General features: G+C 43.3%; 1 protein-coding gene across 2 annotated transcripts; it reads right to left on the bottom strand.

Moving 5' to 3' along the window:
* Positions 1 to 866: 866 nt before the first annotated feature.
* Positions 867 to 13,409, bottom strand: LOC117864018 (calcium-transporting ATPase 5, plasma membrane-type). 2 transcript variants are annotated; one of them, XM_034747980.2, is made up of 34 exons: positions 12,972 to 13,409; positions 11,056 to 11,172; positions 10,918 to 10,975; positions 10,512 to 10,612; positions 10,317 to 10,448; positions 10,141 to 10,230; positions 9,934 to 10,003; positions 9,585 to 9,655; positions 9,427 to 9,510; positions 9,259 to 9,336; positions 9,109 to 9,180; positions 8,383 to 8,466; positions 8,226 to 8,308; positions 7,975 to 8,083; positions 7,841 to 7,896; positions 7,723 to 7,765; positions 7,556 to 7,639; positions 7,299 to 7,436; positions 6,893 to 6,958; positions 6,702 to 6,800; positions 6,041 to 6,151; positions 5,786 to 5,953; positions 4,984 to 5,043; positions 4,649 to 4,810; positions 3,460 to 3,576; positions 3,200 to 3,298; positions 2,989 to 3,126; positions 2,724 to 2,824; positions 2,155 to 2,200; positions 1,946 to 2,080; positions 1,708 to 1,815; positions 1,532 to 1,623; positions 1,322 to 1,413; positions 867 to 1,186 (listed from the first exon to the last, which is right to left on the bottom strand). In XM_034747980.2, exons 1-34 carry the CDS (start codon positions 13,119 to 13,121, stop codon positions 1,122 to 1,124), a joined length of 3,279 nt encoding a protein of 1,092 aa, XP_034603871.1. In that variant the 5' UTR covers positions 13,122 to 13,409; the 3' UTR covers positions 867 to 1,121. The 2 variants fall into 2 exon arrangements, with proteins under 2 accessions (XP_034603871.1, XP_034603870.1); XM_034747979.2 differs by having other exon boundaries at positions 6,893 to 6,961; positions 12,972 to 13,408.
* Positions 13,410 to 22,544: the final 9,135 nt, after the last annotated feature.

The raw sequence follows: 22,544 nt of genomic DNA on the forward strand, positions 1-22,544 counted from the left end.
CGGCCCAAGCATGTGTCCGACCTGCGTTAGCAACCGCTTCAGCGCCAAGCAAAACAAAAACAGGTCGCGTCTCGTGACTACGTTTCACACCGGACCTCGCCTATTTTCCCAACCCTGCAATTCATCCAGCAAGACAAGGTCCGAAACATTCGCGCGCGCGCACAAAGATATGCACGGCTCCAAAAAGGGTTTAAGGCTGAAAAATACTGCCCCAGATAAGGATGAACAGCGCATTTATGAGACGCGGACGGAAACGACGCATGCGCGACGGCAGCAGGTGCAGGGCCGGCGTCCATCTTGAAATCTCCGCACTGACCTTTCTCGTCGATTTCCTACGGACGGGAGGCGACAGCGGCCGAGACGTCAACAAGGGGGGCAGCCAGAGCCAGATACGGCTCCGCTGCAGTGCGCGGCGCACCCGGCTGCAGGGTCTGCGTCTTCTTCCCTCTCCCGCGGGTTACTCAACCTGAACGCCACTTAAATTTCCTCCTCGACCCGCGAGAGGGACGAGACGCGCATGCGTGCGAGATACTGGACAGCGGACAAGTGACGGATTGGAAGCGTAATACTAGTATGCTACCTCTATTAGCATAAAGGAGGCCCATCACTTGACGTAATGGCAGTAACGGACAGGGACACGACCGATGCACGAGCAAGGAAATTCCAGCCCTGGGAAAGATTTTCAAGGCGCCCGTAGGTCAGACACGTCAGACAAACAGAAACAGCCAGAAGCACATTTTCTTCGACTCGGAAGGGCGAAGGGTGTACAGTAGCACAGCCATTTCTCAAATATTACGGCACTGACACAGTTTTTCTCCACCTTGGAAGGGTGCATAGTTGCCATGGACTGAAGAAACGGACGCAGGTTCAAGCCAGACAGAGTTGCAATTCCTGCCATTCATGTTTCATATTCCGTACAAATCCTCCCACTGCTGCTGATTTCAAGCACTAAGGTTCAGGTATCAACTATCAAGATGCATGCTTGGTTAGACGCTGTTGCAAGCTTCCAAAAGCTGACAACTACCGTGAGTATATACAATTGCAATCAGTGGTAATTTACAAATCCAACACTTTAAACCCTAGCAAGAAACAGCAAAAGGCCCTCGATGCCAGAAGTCAGATCATACGATGTCTCTATGCTCAGATTTGTTTCCCTTATTATCGTCAGAGGTTGCATCGTCAGAAGCTGCACAAATGAAATACTGTCAGGAATGCGCAAGAAGAGATGTGAAAGAGGCAAGGTCCTTGGATATATATTTATTCACTCCCTAAGTGCTTACATGAGTCAGCGAGTAAGAAGCGATTACAGCGCAATGCTTACCTTGTTTGCTCCCTTTACAGCAGCAAGCAAAGAATTCTCCAAATGGACGTTCAGGAACAGGAATAAGCTTTCCCACGAAAGCCAACGGCCAGCTGCAGAGCAAGACGAGAATAATCAGGTACAATGGGGGAAAAAGAACATCATATTAGTGAAACCAGAAGAAATATGCCGTGATTTGGCCAAGAGCACTGTCCCATCAACATGCATTACCTGAAGAAAGCAAGACCTATCGAAACCAACCACAGCTGCCAGCTTAGCTTGACTGTTGAGGCAAACTTGCCAAGGAACTCAACGATAAGTGCCTAAATATAAACAGGAGCAAACAGGTGAGAACTAAATCAATTTAATCACTCTTAAAGAAAAGGATATAGTTCTAGAGAGTCTACCTGGAGTATTACTGTTATTGCTATAATGCCAATAAAGAGGTGGTTCCCTAAAATGCCCTTGAATATATTCAGCTCATCTGGTTTACGGGAATTGAATTCGTTGAACACCTAAGAAGACAACATTGCACGACATGTCAGCCCCTACTGCATTTGTTGTATAAAAATCCGGAGTCATGTTGGACAAAAGAAAAAAGCAGAAACTTCTTTTCTCAATGAAAGCAAAAAGGTAGAAACTCACCTGGCAGAGAACAAATGTGTTGAATATGAAGGTATTTTTCACTTTATCTGCATGTGCTCGGTCATCATTTTTCAACTGCAAAAGGCTTATTCCCTTAAAGTTGAGAGTAAGTAGAACTGAAACTTGAAACAAAGCCTGAAAGAAGAACAAGCCATTAGTAGAACGATCTATATTAAGAATCATGGAATATAGTGGGATATGTAGCATACCATGATAATCAAGTTTCTCCACATGATATTTGTTACCAGTGGCTCCCTGAAAAGGAGATGGGAAACCATTTAGCATCAGCGAGGCAAACTATTTTTGTAACTTAATAGCAGCATGGGGAGATAAATGCTGACAGACATAAACAATTCATATGATTTCACAAATAAAATGATCAGCAATCTCATATTTACAATTTCCTGCAAAATATTTCCTCAGATCCACAAATGTAGGTCCATCTGAGCTTGTCCTACTTTTTTAAGATTTGCCATTAATAACTAGAGTTTCACACAGATCGGCAACACAAGATTGGTGCTACTAGATTCATCATAAAAAATACTTTCATAATTTCCAGTTGAAAATAGTATAATTTTATAAGCATTGCTAGTCCTTGTATTGGAGACCATGTAAATGTCAATGTCCAAATGGAAACATATTCAGTTTAACCAAAAGACTTGAAGGAAGATGGTGCCTCCCTCCCACATCCATAATGTTTGCAGATCAGCACAACAAAATCATCTCCAGAAACCAAGAAGGTAGAGGAGCAAATGTGAGCACATGCACAAGAACGAACCTTCTCCCTACTGGGGGTTTCTCCATAAGATGGTTGGTAGGTGGTTCAGTCGCCAATGCAAGGGCACCCAAGGTGTCCATGATTAGGTTGACCCACAGCAACTGTCAGCCAAGGGTGTAAAAAATTAGAATCTTACCAAAGATTACAGAGACCACAGCTAGCATTAGCACCTTGTAGTTTACAGAACAATATGATGACAAATAATGCAACCTGCAACGATCATACTGTACAAAAAAAATATAGAAAATAAGATCTGAACACAAACCTGAACAGCATTCAATGGCACGTTTCCAGAACTTATGGCAGCAACTACATTGATTATCAAAGCTGCGACATTGACCGTTAGTTGGAATTGTATAAACTTCTGTATGTTCGCATACACTGATCGTCCCCATCTGACAACCTAAAGCCATAATCAGACATCATAAACTGTTGTAACAGAAGGCTAATAAGAAAATACAAGACAGTTAACATACCCTTACGACCGATGCAAAATTGTCGTCCAAGATAATAATATCAGAACTTTCCTTGGCAACTTCAGTTCCCTGAATGCCCATTGATAGACCAATATCTGCCTGCAGTTTCAGAATTCTTTAAGTACTACCAAAAGATTCTTTCTTGAACATCTGTGGAAGATTGCTTTTTTATAACATATGAGGAACTTATTTGTGTGTTCAAAAGGATGTTTGTGTTGTAACATATTAGAAACTTCATAGGGATTAGTTAGTCCACAAACCTCATGCAGTGCTGGGGCATCATTTGTGCCATCTCCAGTAACAGCAACAACATGACCTTTTTTCCTCAGTGCCTTAACAAGTAAAAGCTTGTCATTTGGTGAAGACCTCCCCATCACCTGTAACCATTATTAGAGAGCATGCTTTAATCCAAAGGGATAAAGCGAAATTGGTACAGAGCATACTGTTTTAAGATTTATATAAATGAAGGGAGATAGCAAAATGCAAAATATATAGGCATTGAACCAATGTTTCCTTGCATTATCATGGTTGTAATCATATTTTTCAGATTTATATAACTTTAGTGAGAGCAAAAATGCAAATAGATAGGCACTGAACCAATGTTTCACTACATTATTTTTTTAGGTCATTAGCACGTACTTCATGTCAAGATATGGTGGTCAAGAGCCTCATCTTCTGGCAGTAACAATTATTTTTAAACTAACATTAACAAAACTGTAAGCTATGTTTTCCTCATGATCATACTTTTCTTCTCTTTTCAACTATTGAGCCAAAGGTGCCAATGAATAAACGTGGAGATGGCCCAACAGCACAACCAATGAATAGACAATACAGGTAAATGGGGGATTTCCCTTTGCTTGAGGCTAGTAAACTTTCATTAATTTCAAGACAGCCTATGTAATGCTACTAAATCACAGTGAGCTTCATAGTGCCACATTGGTCATTTTCATGCTTCTTTTCATCAAGCATCTTATTGTTCAATCATGTAACCTTCACACACGGCATAAACAATGTTACAAAACATGAGCAACAAAAAACTTGCGCGTTGATACAATAATTCATGTTTATTCAACTGGTTCACACTAGCGTCTATAATTTCAACTGTTTATTATGTTAGTTGGGACATGGATATGGGTGTTACAACACATCTTAGCTGTGGGCATGGGAGAGACGGGGAGTTTCCATGTAAATCAATTTTTTTATTTTAACCATTGAAACTAATATTTTAAAAATAATCCATGCCAATCTATATGCCAAGCTAAGGTTGAGACAGGAAACTAATATTTTACTTCCACATGGAAACAGGTTGCAAAATTGAGCTGGTGGATTCACTTGGCACAAGAAAAGAAAGGAAAACAGATGGATGTCCCTGTAACACTGTTACGCAAAAAAATAAAGATAGCATATACAATTGAAATGTTAGGGCAAATGCAAGGAGAATAAACATACAGAGATTTTTTCAGCAGCTTCCTCCCTTTCTAAGTCTGACAGCGCCCGGAACGTCTTTCCTTCAATGATGACAGGCTCTGACACATTGGGATCATCAAGTATCCCGCACTCCAGGGCAATGGCTCTCGCAGTTTGAAGATTATCACCAGTGACCATGCGGACCTAACAATTCAAATAAATAACTGAAGGTGATGACAAGGAAAAACTAGAATAATAACTGCATTTGAAGTGAATGCATGGAGATTTACATAAACGACAACCTATCCCTTCTGCTGCATCTAGTAAAAGAGATGCAGAAACTTGAAAATTAAATCGCAAGAATATACAAAAAAAACCTTAATGCCAGCTGCTTGACATAAACGAACAGAATCTCGAAGTCCTGGACGGCAGGGATCCTGCATCAGTAAACATTTGCAGTGCTATGTTAGCCTTTTTTCTCCTATCTTAATGCAATGATACGCATTTTTTCTCCTATCTTAATGCAATGATACGCAGTTCTCTTGCGTATTCCAGGGGAAAAGCATTTTACTGGTAAACTAACAATGGTGGCTAAGGCACCACAATGCTAGCTAACACTAAATGGTAAAATATTCACTAGATAAGAAAGAAGGGAATGGTGAAAAGCGAACAACAATCTTGTATTATGTGGTCATTAGCACATTCTTCATTAAGATCAGTTAAAGGCAGATATGTCACAGTTAGAACCCAAGGTTGTGGATTCATAAATTCTAAGATACCTGGTACTGCCTGAAGAGGTAGCAAACAACTGTTATAGTGGTTTTGTAATTGTTCAATTTCTAGTGTTGTTGGTTGGGTAAAGTTGTCATGGCAATTACATCCGAGATTCTAACTAGTACTTTCCAACCCAACAGTTTACAGGTAAGATAAATACTGACAAATTCAGTGAAAGAAACTGAAGTAGATCGATTTAGCTGTACGATCATATAGAGCTGTAAGGGACATAATAACAGTGTAATCCATCTACAGGCACAAGTTGCAAATTAGGCATATAACAAATAGTTTGTATAAAATGTTAAGCAAATACTACTGAAAGATATCACTAGCAATAAACAGGGAGAGATGGAAAGTGCATCTATCAATTCAAAAACAGCAGAAACCAGAAAATTCATCATGTACCTTTATTCCCACAATTCCAAGCATAATCAGGTTATCTTCAGGCAATTTCCACTCAGCCCTCAGATCTTCGTTTGGAACATCATCAATCTCATATGTTCTATAGGCAAAGGCAACACAGCGGAGGCTAGCGGCAGCCATATCTTCTATGAATTTCTTGAATTCAGCAACCTGAAAAAATTAATAAGTTAAGACCATACTGTGCAAATGAGAAGGATGACCATGAAGTTCCCTTTAAAAAAATGAACGATAAATTACTTTTTCAGGAGTCATTGAATGCTTCGAACCATCAGTGTCAAGCCAGCTTGTGCATGAATCCAAAATAATTTCAGCTGCTCCCTTCCAGTGTATATGAACCTCAGAGCCACCCTTCAGAAGTAGAAAAAATGGAACTGATTAGACATTGAAATATTTTTCTCTCGAACACAAGACATTGAAATATTCACAGTAGTAGTTGCCAGCTTAACCAAAAGAGGCATTTATTCAGGAACGAAATAATGATCATAAGCAATCTGCTGTTTTCATAATTGCTTTGATTTTTACTCAAGCTGTCAGGAGTGCGTTCATAAATGTTTAAGACAAGAAAGTGAATGATTAGGTGTAATGTAGGTAATAATTCCAGAGTCCAGACACAACTGACCTTTTTTTAAAACAAAAAACTTACTAGGTAAATTAAAATGCTAAGTTCCTATGACAGTAAGAGGATTTGAACAATTAGAGCCATTAGAAGTGCATGGCAACAGCTCTCAACACAAATGCACTCTTACATCTGCCCAGGGTAAGCACCTAGATGAGATGCCATCAACCTACTATGGCAGGGCAAGGTGTGGCATAATGCAATGACACAAAAATCACAACCAGCGTAGATTTGAAATATGCACCACACAACATCTTCAGCGTTGCAGATAATTCAAATTACCAGGTGCACTGCAACCCCGCCTCGCTTTTTCTCTGAGTTGAAAGGGAATACATGAAGAATTGAGGACTTCGATCTTGTTTCATTGAATTTCATACCCAGCTGCAGAAATGTGCCAACCATGATTAGCAATACCAAGACATTAACCTAAGAAAGGATCTAGGCTGGGACTACTATAAAGTGTCTTTTTGCACCTTTAGCCCCCAAGACAATATAGCCTTTTCTGTAGGAGAACCAGTCACCTCTGGTTCTTGACCACCCTGCTGAGAAATTGAACACAAGTCAATACTCATGCCCCCAAGAAAGCAGATGTCTGTTCAAGCCAGAAACAATAGAATGAACATAAAATGTTCCCTTCCTTTGATCGCTACAGGCATGCATGCGCAGTATCACAATCTCAAAACAAAAATTAGTCAGGTGCACCTTTTATCTGACCACTGATGGCAAGTAGGGATTACTGTTATTGCTATACTTATACTGTATCTTTACTAAAAACTGAAATTTCAATTAACAATGCCTTGGGCGATCAATTGTGTAGAATTCAGGGTGCATATGAAACCATATATGCTTCTTCTTTCACCATGAAAGACAATGACTAACCTCAGGCTCAAATATGCTTCCAGAAGTGTTCTGTGCAATTCCCTCGACAATCAGTGATGTGACATCAGCAGATAACACCTGAGCATTATCAGGGGATTCCATCTTCTTTCCACCAAAATATGCCTCAACAACAGTCATCTTAAAATCAACGAGGAAGAAAGAGAATTTAAATCAGGGCCAAGCAAATTTACGAAATTGTATCTGAAACATGTGTGTATAAAGTGGATAACATCCTGAAAACAGTAACACTATTGCACCTGATTTAAAGTCAAGGTCCCAGTTTTGTCACTGCAAATCGTTGTAGCAGAGCCCATCGTTTCACATGCTGAAAGCCTCCTGACCTATATTACACATGTAGAGAATGCATAGCACACAATGTCAGATCAATTAGACGCGACCAAGCAATAGAAAGTTGGGAACATACCAGAGCCTTGTCCTTCATCATCTTGCGCATTGAGAAGGCGAGCCTGACATAAATTAAGCATGTTGAGTGGCAGATTACTGAAGTGCTGATGGAAAATTAGATGGCAAATCATGCTTACGTCAACGTGACAGCCAATGGTAGTCCTTCTGGAACAGCCACGACCACTATAGTGACCTAGTTACACCTCAACATGGTGAGATAAAAACTGTAAACACCAAAGCAGCATAAATAACCAGAAAAACCAATACCTACCGCCACTGTGAAGATTCTAACTACTCCACCTATTGTCTGGCCTACGCCCATCTTCCCTTTCACATACTGAACAGTTCCATCAGGATTATAAGTATGCCCAGTGAAGTACCTAAAAGAAAACAATGTGATACAGATTGATGTAGATAAACAAATTAGATAGATAGCAGATAGCAAACCAAAATAAAAACAAATCATATAAAGATACGCAGCTCTCCTGCGTATTCTCGAAAAAAAATAAAAACAAATTCTACCTGGCCAAAAGTACAATAAGAACTGCAAGGGCAACAGAAAGCCCAACCATTCCAATGAAAGTAGCAATACCATTCAAACGAACCTGCACCAGAACAATAAAGGCATCTCAACTCATAAACTTCTCATGCAAAGGCTGGCATCACAACAAGATCAAACCTGAAGAGGTGTCTCTTCACCCGAATCTTCAGATATGCTTGCCATTAGTAATCCCCATTCAGTGTTGATTCCAACAGCTGTTACCTGGGAGTTACAAGTCAAATTCAGTTACATCACTACAAAAATTTAACAACACTTAAGCTTTAGCTTACAAAATTGGCCCCAGAGTAGTAAGCCTGTTTCTTTATTATAGGGAACTATTTATACATTCCTTCAGCTCTATTTGAAAATGAAATATTAAACTAGAGTTCCATTCTTGTCGTTTTGAGTTGCACGTGTATATCACAAGACAGACAATATGCAGCATCAAGTTAGCGACTTTCAAGAGGTTACGTGCAGAAAGTAAAAGGCAACCACAAAATAGCGGTGTAGTATTTAAAATAGGTAAGATTGGAAAGAAGATTCAGCATTTGCCACTGATACAGCAATTTCTGTTTCACATAGTAAACGAATTCAGAAGTTGAATGTAGTAACATACTCTCTTTATATGGTGGCCCATCCAGTCAAAAAATATAAACACATTTTGGGCATGCCAGTCTCCAATATAACTTTATAAAAACAATTAACCTATGCGATTATGGAAGAATTTTTGAAGACAAATCTACACGTGTTTTCATGTTCAAAACTAAACCTTAAAATAGATATCCGCCAAAGCATTAGACATTTGACCAGATTCTGATCCAGAAAGTATTTGTGACTGGGAAGTATATAGATACAAAAACTCACCAGCATTGTGCCATAGCCGTCGGCAACTTTGCAGCCTGACATTAGAAAGGGTGACTTCTGATCTTTGTGTACCTTCAATAACCACATGCAGCCATGTGAGCTTCAGATGTTAAGTATGTTACTTCCAAGGCTGCATACCATGTAACTTACAATTTTACTTTCTCCCGTCATGCTTGATTCATCTATGGAAAGGGAGTGGCCACTGATAAGGATCCCATCTGCAGGGACCTGGCAAAGAAATTGTGGCATAACCTTAGAAATCGTAAGTAGACACATGGCTCAAAAATGAGGCTCAAATGCTCAATGGGCCTTCTCTACCTGGTCACCAATCTTAAGAGGGACAACATCTCCAACAACCAAATCATATATTGAAACCATGATTCGCCTTCCACCTCTAACAACCTGAATGACATCATTCACAATGTTATTTGGGATCAACAAACCAACTGGTAACTAGATATGCCTCTAATCCTGACCTCCAACCGTATGTTCTGTTTTTCTTCATTCAAATTTTGGAATTGCAGTGATTGCTTGTAGTCGCTGATAGCTGGAAAAATAAAAGGAACAGCAGCCATTAGATTTTGAAGAAACATACACACATCACACGAGGTAGTGTTGCCAGTAAGGAGTTAGAGGTTTTATTTGAAGCTTTAGGCATACATAGTGGAGTTGAATTTTGTTGCTTTAAACAACTACTAATAATTTTGCATAATTAATTTGCTCATATTGCCATAGGCTTTATACTCTACTACTAGATGTGAATAGAACAGACACAGCTTGTTGTATAACAAAGAACACAGAAAAAAGTAAGTCGTAGTTCCATACCTGTAACAAATACAACTAGGAGAACAGCAAAGGCAATGCTCGCTCCATCATACCAGCCTTCTTTTATACCCTATCACAATAGTATCCGATTGTAAAACTAGATGAAGCCGGATAGATTTTGAATATGATACAGACAAACAGAACATAGTGGGAGAAAGAACAAAGAACTCATTCAGGGAGTCAAAAAATTATATATGTAATGCCCACCTCTGTTGTTATGCCCAAGGCCAGTGAAACAGCAGCAGCAACCATGAGGATGATTAGTGTCAAATCTTTACAAGCATCCCATACGAAAGCCTAAATAGAGGTGGACAGCAGGAGTTACTAACCCAGAGAAAGGAAAGCTTTTACATCATAGAGATATAGAGGAAACCTTATCATACCAAAAAGCTTCTTCCTTTCTTACGAGGATATGTGTTTGAGCCAAATGCATTTCTCCTGGCCATTAAATCCGTGTCATCTCCACTAATCCCCTTCTCCGTATCGGTTGTCAGCATTTTAGCTACACCAGAAATCTGTAGAGGAAATTATAAGTTCTACAGACAGGTTAGATGATAATGACAACACGATTGGCTCACCCCTCCATATTGTTGCAGAGCAGAGTAGTTGTGATCTCTTGTCAACGCTGTAAGCTGGTCTTCTTTGATTCCGAAGCCAAGTGCACCATCAGGATGTGGTACTGCAGAAGACAGGGTTGAAGCAAAAAGTATTTAAAAAAAGGCAACACAATATCTTTCAATTTAATAGGCTACACAATGAATAAGGATCACCAATACACAATATAGTATATTGAAAAGAAGCAAAGCATGCCCCTATCATGTCCTAACAAATGCCCCTCCTGGAGTGTGTTATCACATCAAACCATAAGGACCAGGATAGGAGGCAGATGAAGAATACTTGCAGATATTTATATTATGCAAGACCATTACAAACATAGTGTAAGCCCTAACAAATAAGGAGAGCAAGTAAACACTGAAATAATACCTGCAGGTTCTTTAGACTGACCATGGACTCGGCCAGCCTCTTTGAAACGAAAAGCAGCCTGAATAAGAAAATATAGACATAAGCTAGTAGCATTAGTTAAATTTAAAGAACAATAAGAAATTGTTTCTAGCATGATACCCTTATAACATGAGCCTGTGCACGAATTTTTCTTCTGATTTCCTCCTTTTGTTCCTCCTTTTTCAAATCAAGCGTATACCTAAAGCGCCTTGATGCATTCAGCACAAGGGCTGCTTGCTGCAATCAATACCAACATGCCAAAAAAGAAGTCATGCCGCCTGTATGCTGGGCAATTAAAGAGTGATGCATAATATGTGGCATCACCTCTAAAGTTAGGAGGGAAACTACTACTACTACTAGTGTTGTCATTCTCAGTGCCTATTTCAAGCATGCCCAGCAAGCTCCTCCAGTTATTAACTAAAATCATGAATAAGATGCAATGTGGCCCCAGATACTAAGGGAAGGCCACATTAGAAAACTAAAATCCTCAAGAAATTGCAGATGGCAATCTTTTTGGCTTATGCATTTAATAGTTACAGAATAACTGAACAATGTAAATACAATGGATTGTGGTCAAATGTCTCGGCATTACAAACTATTATCAATCAGGCAAGTTGCAGCAGTATTTAGTACTCCATCCGTTCCAAAATGTAGATCATTTTGACTTTTCTACGTACATAAATTTTACTATGCACCTAAAATACAGGGTTAGAGGGGTTATGTCTAGATACATAGCAAAGTATATGTATCTATAAAAGACAAAACGACCTCCATTTTGGAGCGGAGGAGTACGACTTATATTCCTAATTTTGTTGGGCATTTGGAGGTTCAACGCCTCAACTGACCAAAACTAGTTAATCCACCAGCCCAACAGGAACAAAATTACATCTCACATTTCCTAGGCAGTAGGGACCATTCAGCTGATTCAAACAAATAATACTCAAAAAATCCTATCCAATTCAAATGCCAGCATAACCGTATAAAATTACATGCGGTGGGGATGCACTAACACGTCAACACAGTTACACAGCGAACAGTTCGCCGCGTGTCCGCTAGCTAGAATATTCTACATCCATAGTCCGAAGCAATATCCGCATTAGGAAATAGTAAAACCTTCGCATCACGAAAAGACCACAGTGCCCCAAATCTAACGCTAAGTCTGGGCGCATCAGATAGACGGAACAATTCAAAAGTATTAGTATTCTGTAAAAGCAAGTGAAAGCGCGAACAATCCAGCCGTCGAGTTCGTCACTGAAAAAGCATCTGGCCAGAATCAAATCGCACTGACGCGACAACAAAGAAAAACAGGATCGAACAGGTACGTCCACGCAAATGCAAAGCGAAAAAGGACAAGAGGAGACGCATCTGAACTCCTAAAAAGAAAAAAAAAAGAAAAATCCTAAGAGCAGGATTGAAAGTTAGAAGCTCCCCAATCTGAGGCCAGCAGGCAAATGATAGAGGAAGCCTCAGCGAAGGAAAATCTAGAAGAGAAACCCCCAGAGAAGTCGAGGTCTCGTGGAACAATGAAGCCACTTAACCATATACAGATTCAACCGCAGCTCAAAAATGCGGAGACAAAACCTAGAAGTCTGAAGCCAGAACTTGAGCATGTGCTATCTAGTTGGCCAACTTTTTTTTCGAACGAAAAATCTAATAGAAAGGGGCACCACCGCACAACTGAAGACAATAATTCGAACTCAGAAACCCCAAACTGAAGTCCCAAACTGAAATTGATAACACACGGAAATTCATCGCAAAACCCAACAAATTTGACGCCGAGCTCGGCCAGTGCGAGTCGGCTCGTCATCCCCAAAGCAACGACCGCTCCAAAAGCACACAAAACCCACTCCCAAAGGCCCCAAACACACAGCTCAAGCAGACCAAAACGCAGGCTAGAGAGTAGCGACACGCCGCTTCCAACCCAGCCACGGTGGGTGAACCCAGAGAAAAAGTGCAGATACACCACACTACGGACATCACATCACATCGCCGGAACGCGCTCGCAACAACGAATGACGGCGGCTGGAGGAGCTTACCCGCCACTTCTTCAGCCTCTCGACGGGAGCGCCCTTGGCTGGGATGTCGAACGGGTCGCAGTCACCGCTGATGCTGCCCCAGCTGCTGCTCCTGCTGGCGCCGCCACTGCGCCGCCGCGCCCTCCCGCCGCCTGACGACGAGGAGTCCATCCCGCTCCGCCTGCGCCGACGAAAACCCTAAACCCCAGGCAGGCGCCGCGAGCTGTAGGCCCCTCCACCTCGGCACCTCCGGTATATATGGGGGGGACGCCGCTGCCGGATTGGAGCAGGAGCGGAGAAGCTTGCCCCGGCGAGGAGTGTTATGGAATTTGGAGAGCCCGAGTGGTTTGCTGCGGGGGAGCGGTTGCCAAAATAGCGCTTGCTAATGCGGTGCCGCCTATTAATGGTGTGCGATCTACGGACAAGACCGTGGGCTCTCAAATTTTGATCTGCTCTGATCTTGTACTAGTATATCATCTTGTCCTCAGACCTCAGGTATGTTTTGTTGAGCCCCGGTACGTGTCGACAGCCGAGTTAGCTGACTCAGCAGAGAGCAGACAGCACGAGGTTCTCGAGACGACGCCCAGGCGACCGGCAGGTGGTCCCCTTGTGATTAGCCACTGAGCTACGCATTTCTACTGAGGTACCAGTTTATCTTGACCTTCACCAGTTTTTGCATAAAACAAGACATCATAGCTTGAAGTTATTTTTGTAAGACGAGATTAAAATGAAATAGAAACTGGATGAAGCTATTATTTTTAACTTCACCACACCCGTTTTTGTTGAAACCCTCAGAACAAGGTATGAATCCAGAGACCATCAAAGTCCGGAGTTACGTTTTGCTACTTCTCTGTACTCTGGTACTCTACTCTCTAACCTGGTAACAGCTCTTTTTTTTGGAAGGTAGAGAGATTCAGGCATTGCTGAAACAGATTTATTAACTTAGAAGATGAAATTTCCTAGTTTCCTTCAAAACCGTCGTGTATACGAAGACGCGAGTACACTAAATTTCGAGAAAGGACGGGTTTATTTGGTTGCTGCTTTGCTGGAAGTTTGCTCAAGCCCGAACCGAGCACGCACCTTCTTCGTGAAAACTTGTACGTAACTATGTATGGATATGTCATTGTAGTTCGCATAGAGCAATAGCGCGATAGGAGGTTTTACATATTTTGGGAGGCTTGCACGAAGTTTCTGATGGACCTGCAAACAAAGCAATCGTCGCCGCGCGTGTTTACGCATTTTGGGAAGTTACTTACTGCATTTTTGCCTAACCTTTTGTTGCCCCTAAATCCGACCCGTGCTCTATCCGCACGCCAAGCTTTTTCTGGCTTTCGATGTGTCCTAACTTTCGTTGCCCTCGCACCAGTAGTGTTGCCAAATGTTGCTCGCTAACGACATACAAAAGCACGCAGTTGGAGTTCTTTTTCTGAACGAGGCGGACGTACTGGTAGGTTTTTCTCGGGATCAGACGTCCAATGTATACGCGGCCTGTTTGGTTGGACTTATAAGCCGGCTGAAAAGTTGAAATGGCTAATTTGTTGTGAGAGAGAAACACTGTTAGGTAACTGATAAGCTGAAACGAACGGACAATATAACCGTTGCATTCGTCCACCCTGATTCTTTTTTTCTACTGGTTTTTGCAAGATGCATCCAAGCAACGCCTAATCCGCGGAATGTTTGCAGGCAATGCATCTTTCTTCGGCATGCTGGCTGCGATGGCAGTTAACCCCTCTCTTGAAGTCGCGCGTGCTTACAGCTAAGAGAGCAGTACGATCCATTCATTTTGAAAACCTTTGGCGTCAATCAAAAAATCAATTTGCAGCTTCCGTTTCCGCAGGCTGCGGGCGGCTGCTGCAATAGCTAGATCCAACCGACCAATTCAAGAATTCTTCAAGCCTAAGAAATTAATCATGGATCCAATGCCTCATGAATGGAGTTAAAAGCGTCCATGTGGCCCCTCGTGAGCTTGCCACTCCGCCACGCAGGCCCAGCGTGAACCCACGCACATGAGTACGGGCATCCGCGCATATGCATGGAATGAGCAACAAATTAAGAACACATGCCGTGCCGTCTCCATGCTTCCAAAGATCGCCGCGCTTTGCCATTTGTTAACAAGACTCGCCCCGGGGGTCATTGCGTCCAGCGAGGTTTCGATCGATCTCGAACCCTTTGATCGATTGGCGATTATTGTCAGAGACGATGCTTTCCAGCGAGCATTCGCAGGCATTGGGGTCGCAGCACGGACCAGCATGCAGCAGCGAACTGCGATCATGGAAGGCTTCCGCTTTACACGCCTGAAAAAGCTCGCTTCCAGTCAACTTGCAATTGGACCAAATTAAGGTGACGTGAAGCCGAAGCTGCAAAAAGTGTTTGTTCTAAGCTTCCATTTTTTCGCGGCTTTTTTTTCCGTGGGGAGACGCGTTGTTGTACTTGCCAGGGAAAGCTTGCGAGCTCCTTTCCATTGTAGCTACAACGCTCACTCTCCTCAGATGCAAAAAGGCTCCACCAGTAGAACACGAGCTAATGAGTCCCAGCTAGTGTTGCGTTGCGTGTCTTTGGTTCTGATTCGCCGTCCAACGGATGTCATGCTGTGGATTCGCTTCACGAATTCCTTTTTTCGGCATTTGATTTGATCCGAACGCATTGTCTGTCACGGAAGTCATGCAGTACGTTCCCTTTGCTTACGGTGTCCGTTACTCCAATTCTTACCTTGCCAATGCCAGGCAGCCAATGCAACAGAAAGGGACGATAAAGAACGTGCGTGGGAAATAAAGCTGGAACGGAGTCTGAACTCCGGAGAGCCTTTGCATCAGTTCATCAACGAGATAAAGAGAAAGAGGGGTGGTAAAGCGTAAATAAAGCATAGCCAAACTTACAGCGAGCGGCAAAGCGAATGTCCGAACGGGAGGATAACGGTACGTGTAAGAGGCAGAAAAGCACCAGGTTAATCTTTTCGTGAAAGTAAAGCACCAATAGGTTAATTCGACTTTGTAAAAGATGGTAGGGATATGGGCATATATATGGCTGGATGTCCACAGACCCTTTTTTTTCACGTAACAAGGAAAGATTAGCATCAACGAAAGCTATAATCGGTAGCAAAGTTAGTCTGAAGTGACTCTGGAGATAGACCTGTCTATCATCACTTTAATTATTCCTTTTATTTTTGTATATATAATCCAAACGATAAAAATGATGTTGGCGACTCGAACTCTCGGAAGCTTTGATCGGTCTGCTTCTGACGTGGACAATGGATTTCGGCCTGCCGACACACGCGTCGAGTCCGCGTGCAACCGAATGGATAAGTCCATGGACCGTCATGGCGTCGACGTGTCGTCGTGTCCGATGGATTATTCCGCGTAGAATGTGCTACAAGCTCAATCTGCTGTAGCTTTCCCACCGAATAATTGTGACCGGTCATGGGACGCGAAGAATGTCTCGCCCGAAAGATTTCGATCTACAACTGGTAGCCTTAATAATCGTGCATTATTACTTGCTAATGACAGGTTGCTAGATGTTAGCCGAATGAGTATACAAACCTTGTATAAAAGTTAACCACACGTGCCGTGCCGACGGGGCCGGCCGGATGTACGTGGCAGTGCGGTACGCGTGCCATGCGGAGCCGGTCGCCGTATCTTGCGTGGCGTCCCGGCTGGTGAGACAGAGCGCCGGGCGCGAACCGATGCCACGTAAACGGCCAGATGATTTGGTTCTCCGTTGACAACGATGGGCAAAGAGCCAAGGAGAACGGGCGTGCGGTGCGGCCGGGCGGAAAGATGTTGCACGGTGGGTGGGTGATTGGTTGATCAGTAGTCGATCCAGAGCAGTTTAGAAGAAAAAGATCGGGTACGTGGCGCGTTAAGCCGAAGTGAAAGGACCGGTCCAGCGCGAAGTTTAGACTCAGCGCCTCGCGGTTGAATTTTTTTGAAAAGGGAGCGGACGCGTCCGGGCCGTACCGGATGCACGGAGCAGGCAGACGAGGCTGCACGGTGACCTGTGGGCGCTGGTCCGTGTGGTATGGATGGTAACGGGCACATTGCCCGCATGTATGGATAGCAACGGGTACATTGCCAGCAGTAGAGGGTTTATCCGCATTTGTGAGGCAAATTCTATACCCGTGCTTGCGCCTACCGCCCATTATAGATAAGAAGTTGTGCCCACATACGTCATCTGCAGATACAGTCTACCTGCGAGTACACCCGTGCCCACTAGGCAACCAACCGTCAGGACTCGAACAACGGAGGAGTCTCGTGGCAAGAAGCGAGGGCGGGTGGCAGAGAGGTAGTGGGACTGCAGCAGTGCGTGCAGCTGGGAGGATTGGAAGAAATCTCTCCACGTATTAGGCACTATGTAGCGGGTTTGCGGTAAATCATTTTTATACCCGCTAATTTTTTTTAGTTCGGGTACAAACTCAAACCGTGTCCGTTGCCATCCATGCCTCGAGGCCTGGGCTCTCCGCTCCATTCCCGTCTCCGTCACTGTCGCGTTCGGCGCGCCAGAGCCCAGAGATCACGTGGCGTGCATATGGGAGCACCGGCCAGACTTTTCCCCTTGCTTGGAGGTGGGGGCGACGCGTGTCGAGCGAGGGGGGAGAGAGCATAGAGCACGTGGCCGCCGCGTGAGGAAGGATGGTGAGCCCGGCGTGGCTCTCGCTGCTCTCTCTCCCCTGCCGCGCTGCCCGAGAGGCGAGAGCCGAACACCGTGCCGGCTCCGTCCGTCCAAAGACCGCAGGGCTCACCTCCCGTCCGTCAGTCACTCCCCTGTCGGTGCCGACGCCCGCGTCTTGACTCCTGAGTCTTGACCATGGTCATGATACCTGACACTGCCTGATTGACTTTTAAATCACGCTCTCGTACCAGTGCTGGTGCAGTACTTTTACTTATATTTAGCACGTAGACTATTTACAAAACTCATTACATAAGTGGAGGCTAAACGGTGAGACGAACCTATTAAGCCTAATTAAATCTAATTAATCTATCATTAGCAAATATTTACTGTAGCAATACATTGTCAAATCATGAACTAATTAGGCTTAATAGGTTCGTCTCGCCGTTTAGCCTCCACTTATGTAATAGATTTTGTAAATAGTCTACGTTTAATACTTCTAATTAGTATCTAAATATTCGATGATGTGACGGGTGCAAAAATAAGCAAGAGAAACCAAACCAGGCCTAATAGCCCTCTCAAATGTTCTTAGGCCCTGTTTGTATACGCTTTTTCTAGTCATGCTTGGATTATAATTTAAGTGAAGATTTTTCTCGCTTCTCGCTTTTCACTTCTCGTAGTTCAAATCGTTGAAACGGCTTACCACGTAAGTGAGAATCGGTGGAAATAAACAAAGCGTTTGGCGAGATTCTCGTTTATTTCCACCGATAAGATAAGCCGTTTATAAGGGGATACAAACGAAGAAAACTGTCACCGGCCTGAGATCTAGAGCTTTGTCGTCTAGTCAAACTTGGCGGTTTGTCCATATCCACTCCGAGCAGGCGCTTGTATTCCTGGATCCTGGTTTAACGGGCTACTGTTTTTTTTAAAAAAAAAATGGAGTAGCATGTGCATGTTCTCGTTTTTATTTGGTGAGGAATAGCTATAAATAATCTCATGCCTGGTTTTGTTATACTACTTGGCACTGCTAGAGTGCTAGTAGATCGTCATGTGGCAGTATAGCTCTGTGCTTGATTATTTGGTGTATCTTTTTCCATTATCTAAAAAAATAGCTATGTGCTTGATTATTATAGCACCACGCACCATGGCGAAAAGCTGCTGCCTTCAAATTCGTCCTTAAACTTTTCATTAGGTTCAGTTTTGGTCCATAGTCTTAGGAGGTGTTTGGATACCCACAACTAAACTTTAAGTACCTATCACATCAGATGTTTGATGTTAATTAGAAGTATTAAACATAGTCTAATTACAAAACTAATTGCACAGATGGAGTCTAATTCGCGAGACGAATCTATTAAGCCTAATTAGTCCATGATTTGACAATGTGGTGCTACAGTAACCACTTGCTAATGATGGATTAATTAGATTTAATAGATTTGTCTCGCGAATTAAACTCTATATGTGCAATTAGTAGTTTTATAATTAATTTATATCTAGTCTTCCTAATTAGGATCCGAACATGATTCTGCTTTAGCATCTTGTATCAAACATGCCTTGAACGATGTGCCTAATCAGCTCATGGGTGCCATAAGCTAGTCAGCAAATACGAGTCTCCAGGCCTGCAGGGATGCCCAGTAACCACGGACCCCAAGCAGAAACAGCACATGACAAGTCTCGGAAACTCGGATGGTGGTGCCTGCGTTGCTTTTGGAAGCGAACAGTGATCGGTGACAGACTGATGCAGATGCCGCTGCTCGCTGGTGGAGTCGGTGGTGACCAGTGGCCAAGCACATCCGGCATCCAGTCTTTTTGGCGGTGTACTACTAGCCACAGTAGCCACTGGACCCAGGACTCGTGTCACTTTCTACGGCCCGTGTTGTGTGGAGCGTGGACTGGACTGCACGCTCGCTGTCCAGTCTGTACTCCGTCCCTCTCCCTTTATCCAAACTCCGATCTGATCGGAGGCGTCGTACTGGCACGCGGTGCGCCTTGCTCCCCCATCCTGCTCCCTGTCTCTGCGGTCGAGTAGTCGACGTCCACTCGTGTCACTCGTGCGGTTCTCTGATTTATCCTAACAAATTAAACAACGTTTGTTTCTTCGAGAGCTCCTAAAATTCCTATCACATTAATAATTAAAAGTATTAAATATAGACTAATTATAAAATCAATTGTACAGATGGAGACTAATTTACGAGATGAATCTATTAAGCTTATTAGTCCATGATTTGACAATATGATGCTACAGTAAACATGTGCTAATGATGGATTAATTAGGTTTAATAAATTCGTCTCGCGAATTAGCCTCCATCTATGTAATTAGTTTTATAATTAGCTCATGTTTAGTCCTCCTAATTAGCCTCCGAATATTCGATGTAACATGAATTTTAGTCTTCCTAATTAACCTCCGAATATTCGATGTAACATGAATTTTAGTCCGGACTAAAGATCCAAACACCCCTAAGGATCGAGCTTATAAGAGTCGGATCATAATTTTATATGATTTTGAACTTAAAAATAAATAAAGCTAAGTTGGATTGTGAAGGAGGAATGAGAGTCATGATCCATTACCACCTCTCATGCCTGATGTGATGCGACAGTCACATCGGTGCACACATCAGCTGTGGTGACCGTATGAAGACTTGTTTGGAAGATGCATACAACTATTTTTTTTTCTAAGAGGAAGATGCATACTACTATGATGCTATTTCATCTTTTTTTCAAAAAAGGTACAGCACTTCACGACTAAACTAGAATCGAGAAACGAACAATGAGGATTATGGCGTAAAAACTCCCCGCGACTTCACAAGAACCATGGCGTGCTGGCCTCTCGGTTTAGCACGAACCATGGTGTACGACCATACGAGACAACCAACATCCTTTGAGGGTTTGAGGGCTTGTTTGGATGCAGCCCTGGACACTTTGCTTGAGAATATCAGCTGCCTGTAAGCTGCCTGCTATTGCTTGCAAGATTGCCTGGCCAGGCAAGTGTTAACATCTGTGAATGTTTGGTTGCAGTCCTGAACGGTCAGGCTGTGTTTGGCTTATGAAATTGCCTGTGATTGCACTCACCGCTAGTTTGAAGTGTGGTGAGATTACTCCTATACAAGTTTGTATTGGAAACATATGCTCCGCTGATAATTTGTAGTAATCAACAACTCTATGTATTTATCAAGTCTGACAAAGAACAGAATCACGGGAAATTCAAATAATCATAGGAAATTAATATAGGCTAACGATCATTCCAAATATATTACAACTTAACATTAGTTGATAATTCAACTATGCAAAAGCACAGCACGTAGGCTGTCCCATGAGGATCAACGATTTGTTCATACAATTCAGAAAGTTCTCTAACTATCCTCAATGGTAACACATATTTAGCATGTTGTCATATCATACATACTAATCCCAAAAGGGTGCAACAAAAACAGACACATCAACCACAACCAAAAGCTCATGCAACCTACATTCCTCGACAAGATCACTCATTGCCAGGATCACCCTAGACAAATACTCGTACACCCAGCGCTCAAGGTATTCTTGACCCATATTGGCAAGGAAACCACGAAGGACTTGAAATTCTGGCTTGGAGAGGTATGCGCCCACCGCGAGCCTATCATCCGCCGTTAATGCAATTTGCTTGAGCATGTCCCATGAAGGAGTGTTAGGGTCCGGTGGAGGTGCAACCTGAACTGGTTTTACAAGGGCTTGTTCAATTTTCTCCAAACTATTGGTTAGCTCATCCATATCATCCTCATCATGTGACACACGAGATGATTTTGACTTGAACTTGTTAGCCCTACCAGTCTGTGTAGCATTGTCAAAATTGCCTAGCTAAGGGGGTGTTTGGATCTTTAGTTCGGACTAAAATTCATATCACATCGAATATTCGGAGGCTAATTAGGAGGACTAAACAGGAGCTAATTATAAAATTAATTACACAGATGGAGGTAATTCCCGAGACGAATCTATTAAGCCTAATTAATCCATCATTAGCATATGTTTACTGTAGCATCACATTGTCAAATCATGAACTAATTAGGCTTAATAGATTCGTCTCGCAAATTAGCCTACATCTGTGCAGTTAGTTTATGTTTAATACTCCTAATTTGTATCTACACATCCGATGTGATAGAAATTTCGGGAGCTTTGAAAAACCAATTTCAAAACGGTGCCTAAGACATCTGCATGTGTTTGCTGCTTGGGCACTAGGCCGAGCAAATCGGTCGCTTGAGGTCCTTGCCTGAGCAACTGAGCCGCCTGGCTATAATCACCACCGACCCCCACAAGCCTTTTCCTCTTCTCATTTTCACTCTACCGCATTGACTTTCCCTAAGGATGGTAATGGCCACAAATTATTCGTGTGTCCGATTAACTTTCCCCTAAGGATGGTAATGGTCACAAATTATTCGTGTGTTCGCGGGTAAAAATCCACTAGGGTGAGGATACGGGTGTCATTTTGTGCTCACGGGCACGGTTGCGGGTTTGAGTTTGTGTTAGTGGGAAAAAAATTTAGTGGGTATAAAAATACCTTACCCGTGCCTGCAAACCCGCGAACCCGCCTGACATGTTGACCCACGTACAAGTATATAATGAATTTCTAGGTTCCCCATCTACTTTTATCCTCCCGCAGCCCGCAGCCCTCCGACCTCCGCTCGGCCGCTTCCACTCCCACACCACGGCTGCTCGTACACCCCGCCGCCACCTCTCCACTCCTCGCCGCCTGCCGCCCCCTATGCCCTCCGCCACCCCCGCCGCCCTCTGCTGCCCCCTCCGCCGCCCACCGTCCCCTCCGCCGCTTGCTCCACCGTCCCCCGTTGCCGCAGGCACGGGTGTGCCCGCAGGTAGACTGTGCCTGCGGGTGACGGGCGCGGGCACAACTTCTTGCCTGTGACGGGTGGCGGACGCGGGTACGGGTGTAGAGTTTGCCTCGTGGGTGCAGATCTGTAAATTCTCTACTCATGGGTAATGTACCCGTTACCATCCATACTTTCC

Source organism: Setaria viridis, chromosome 7, assembly GCF_005286985.2.
Source record: "Setaria viridis chromosome 7, Setaria_viridis_v4.0, whole genome shotgun sequence".
NCBI lineage: Eukaryota > Viridiplantae > Streptophyta > Magnoliopsida > Poales > Poaceae > Setaria > Setaria viridis.

What these genes read in the sequence shown, in the direction of transcription:
- LOC117864018 (XM_034747979.2), bottom strand. Translation starts at nt 13,121, where the DNA reads ATGGACTCCTCGTCGTCAGGCGGCGGGAGGGCGCGGCGGCGCAGTGGC. An exon ending in TATTGTCTTGGGGGCTAAAG is followed by an intron (nt 6,801 to 6,892) that starts GTGCAAAAAGAC and finishes ACATTTCTGCAG; the next exon opens with CTGGGTATGAAATTCAATGA. An exon ending in GGAGAAACTTGATTATCATG is followed by an intron (nt 2,081 to 2,154) that starts GTATGCTACATA and finishes TTCTTCTTTCAG; the next exon opens with GCTTTGTTTCAAGTTTCAGT.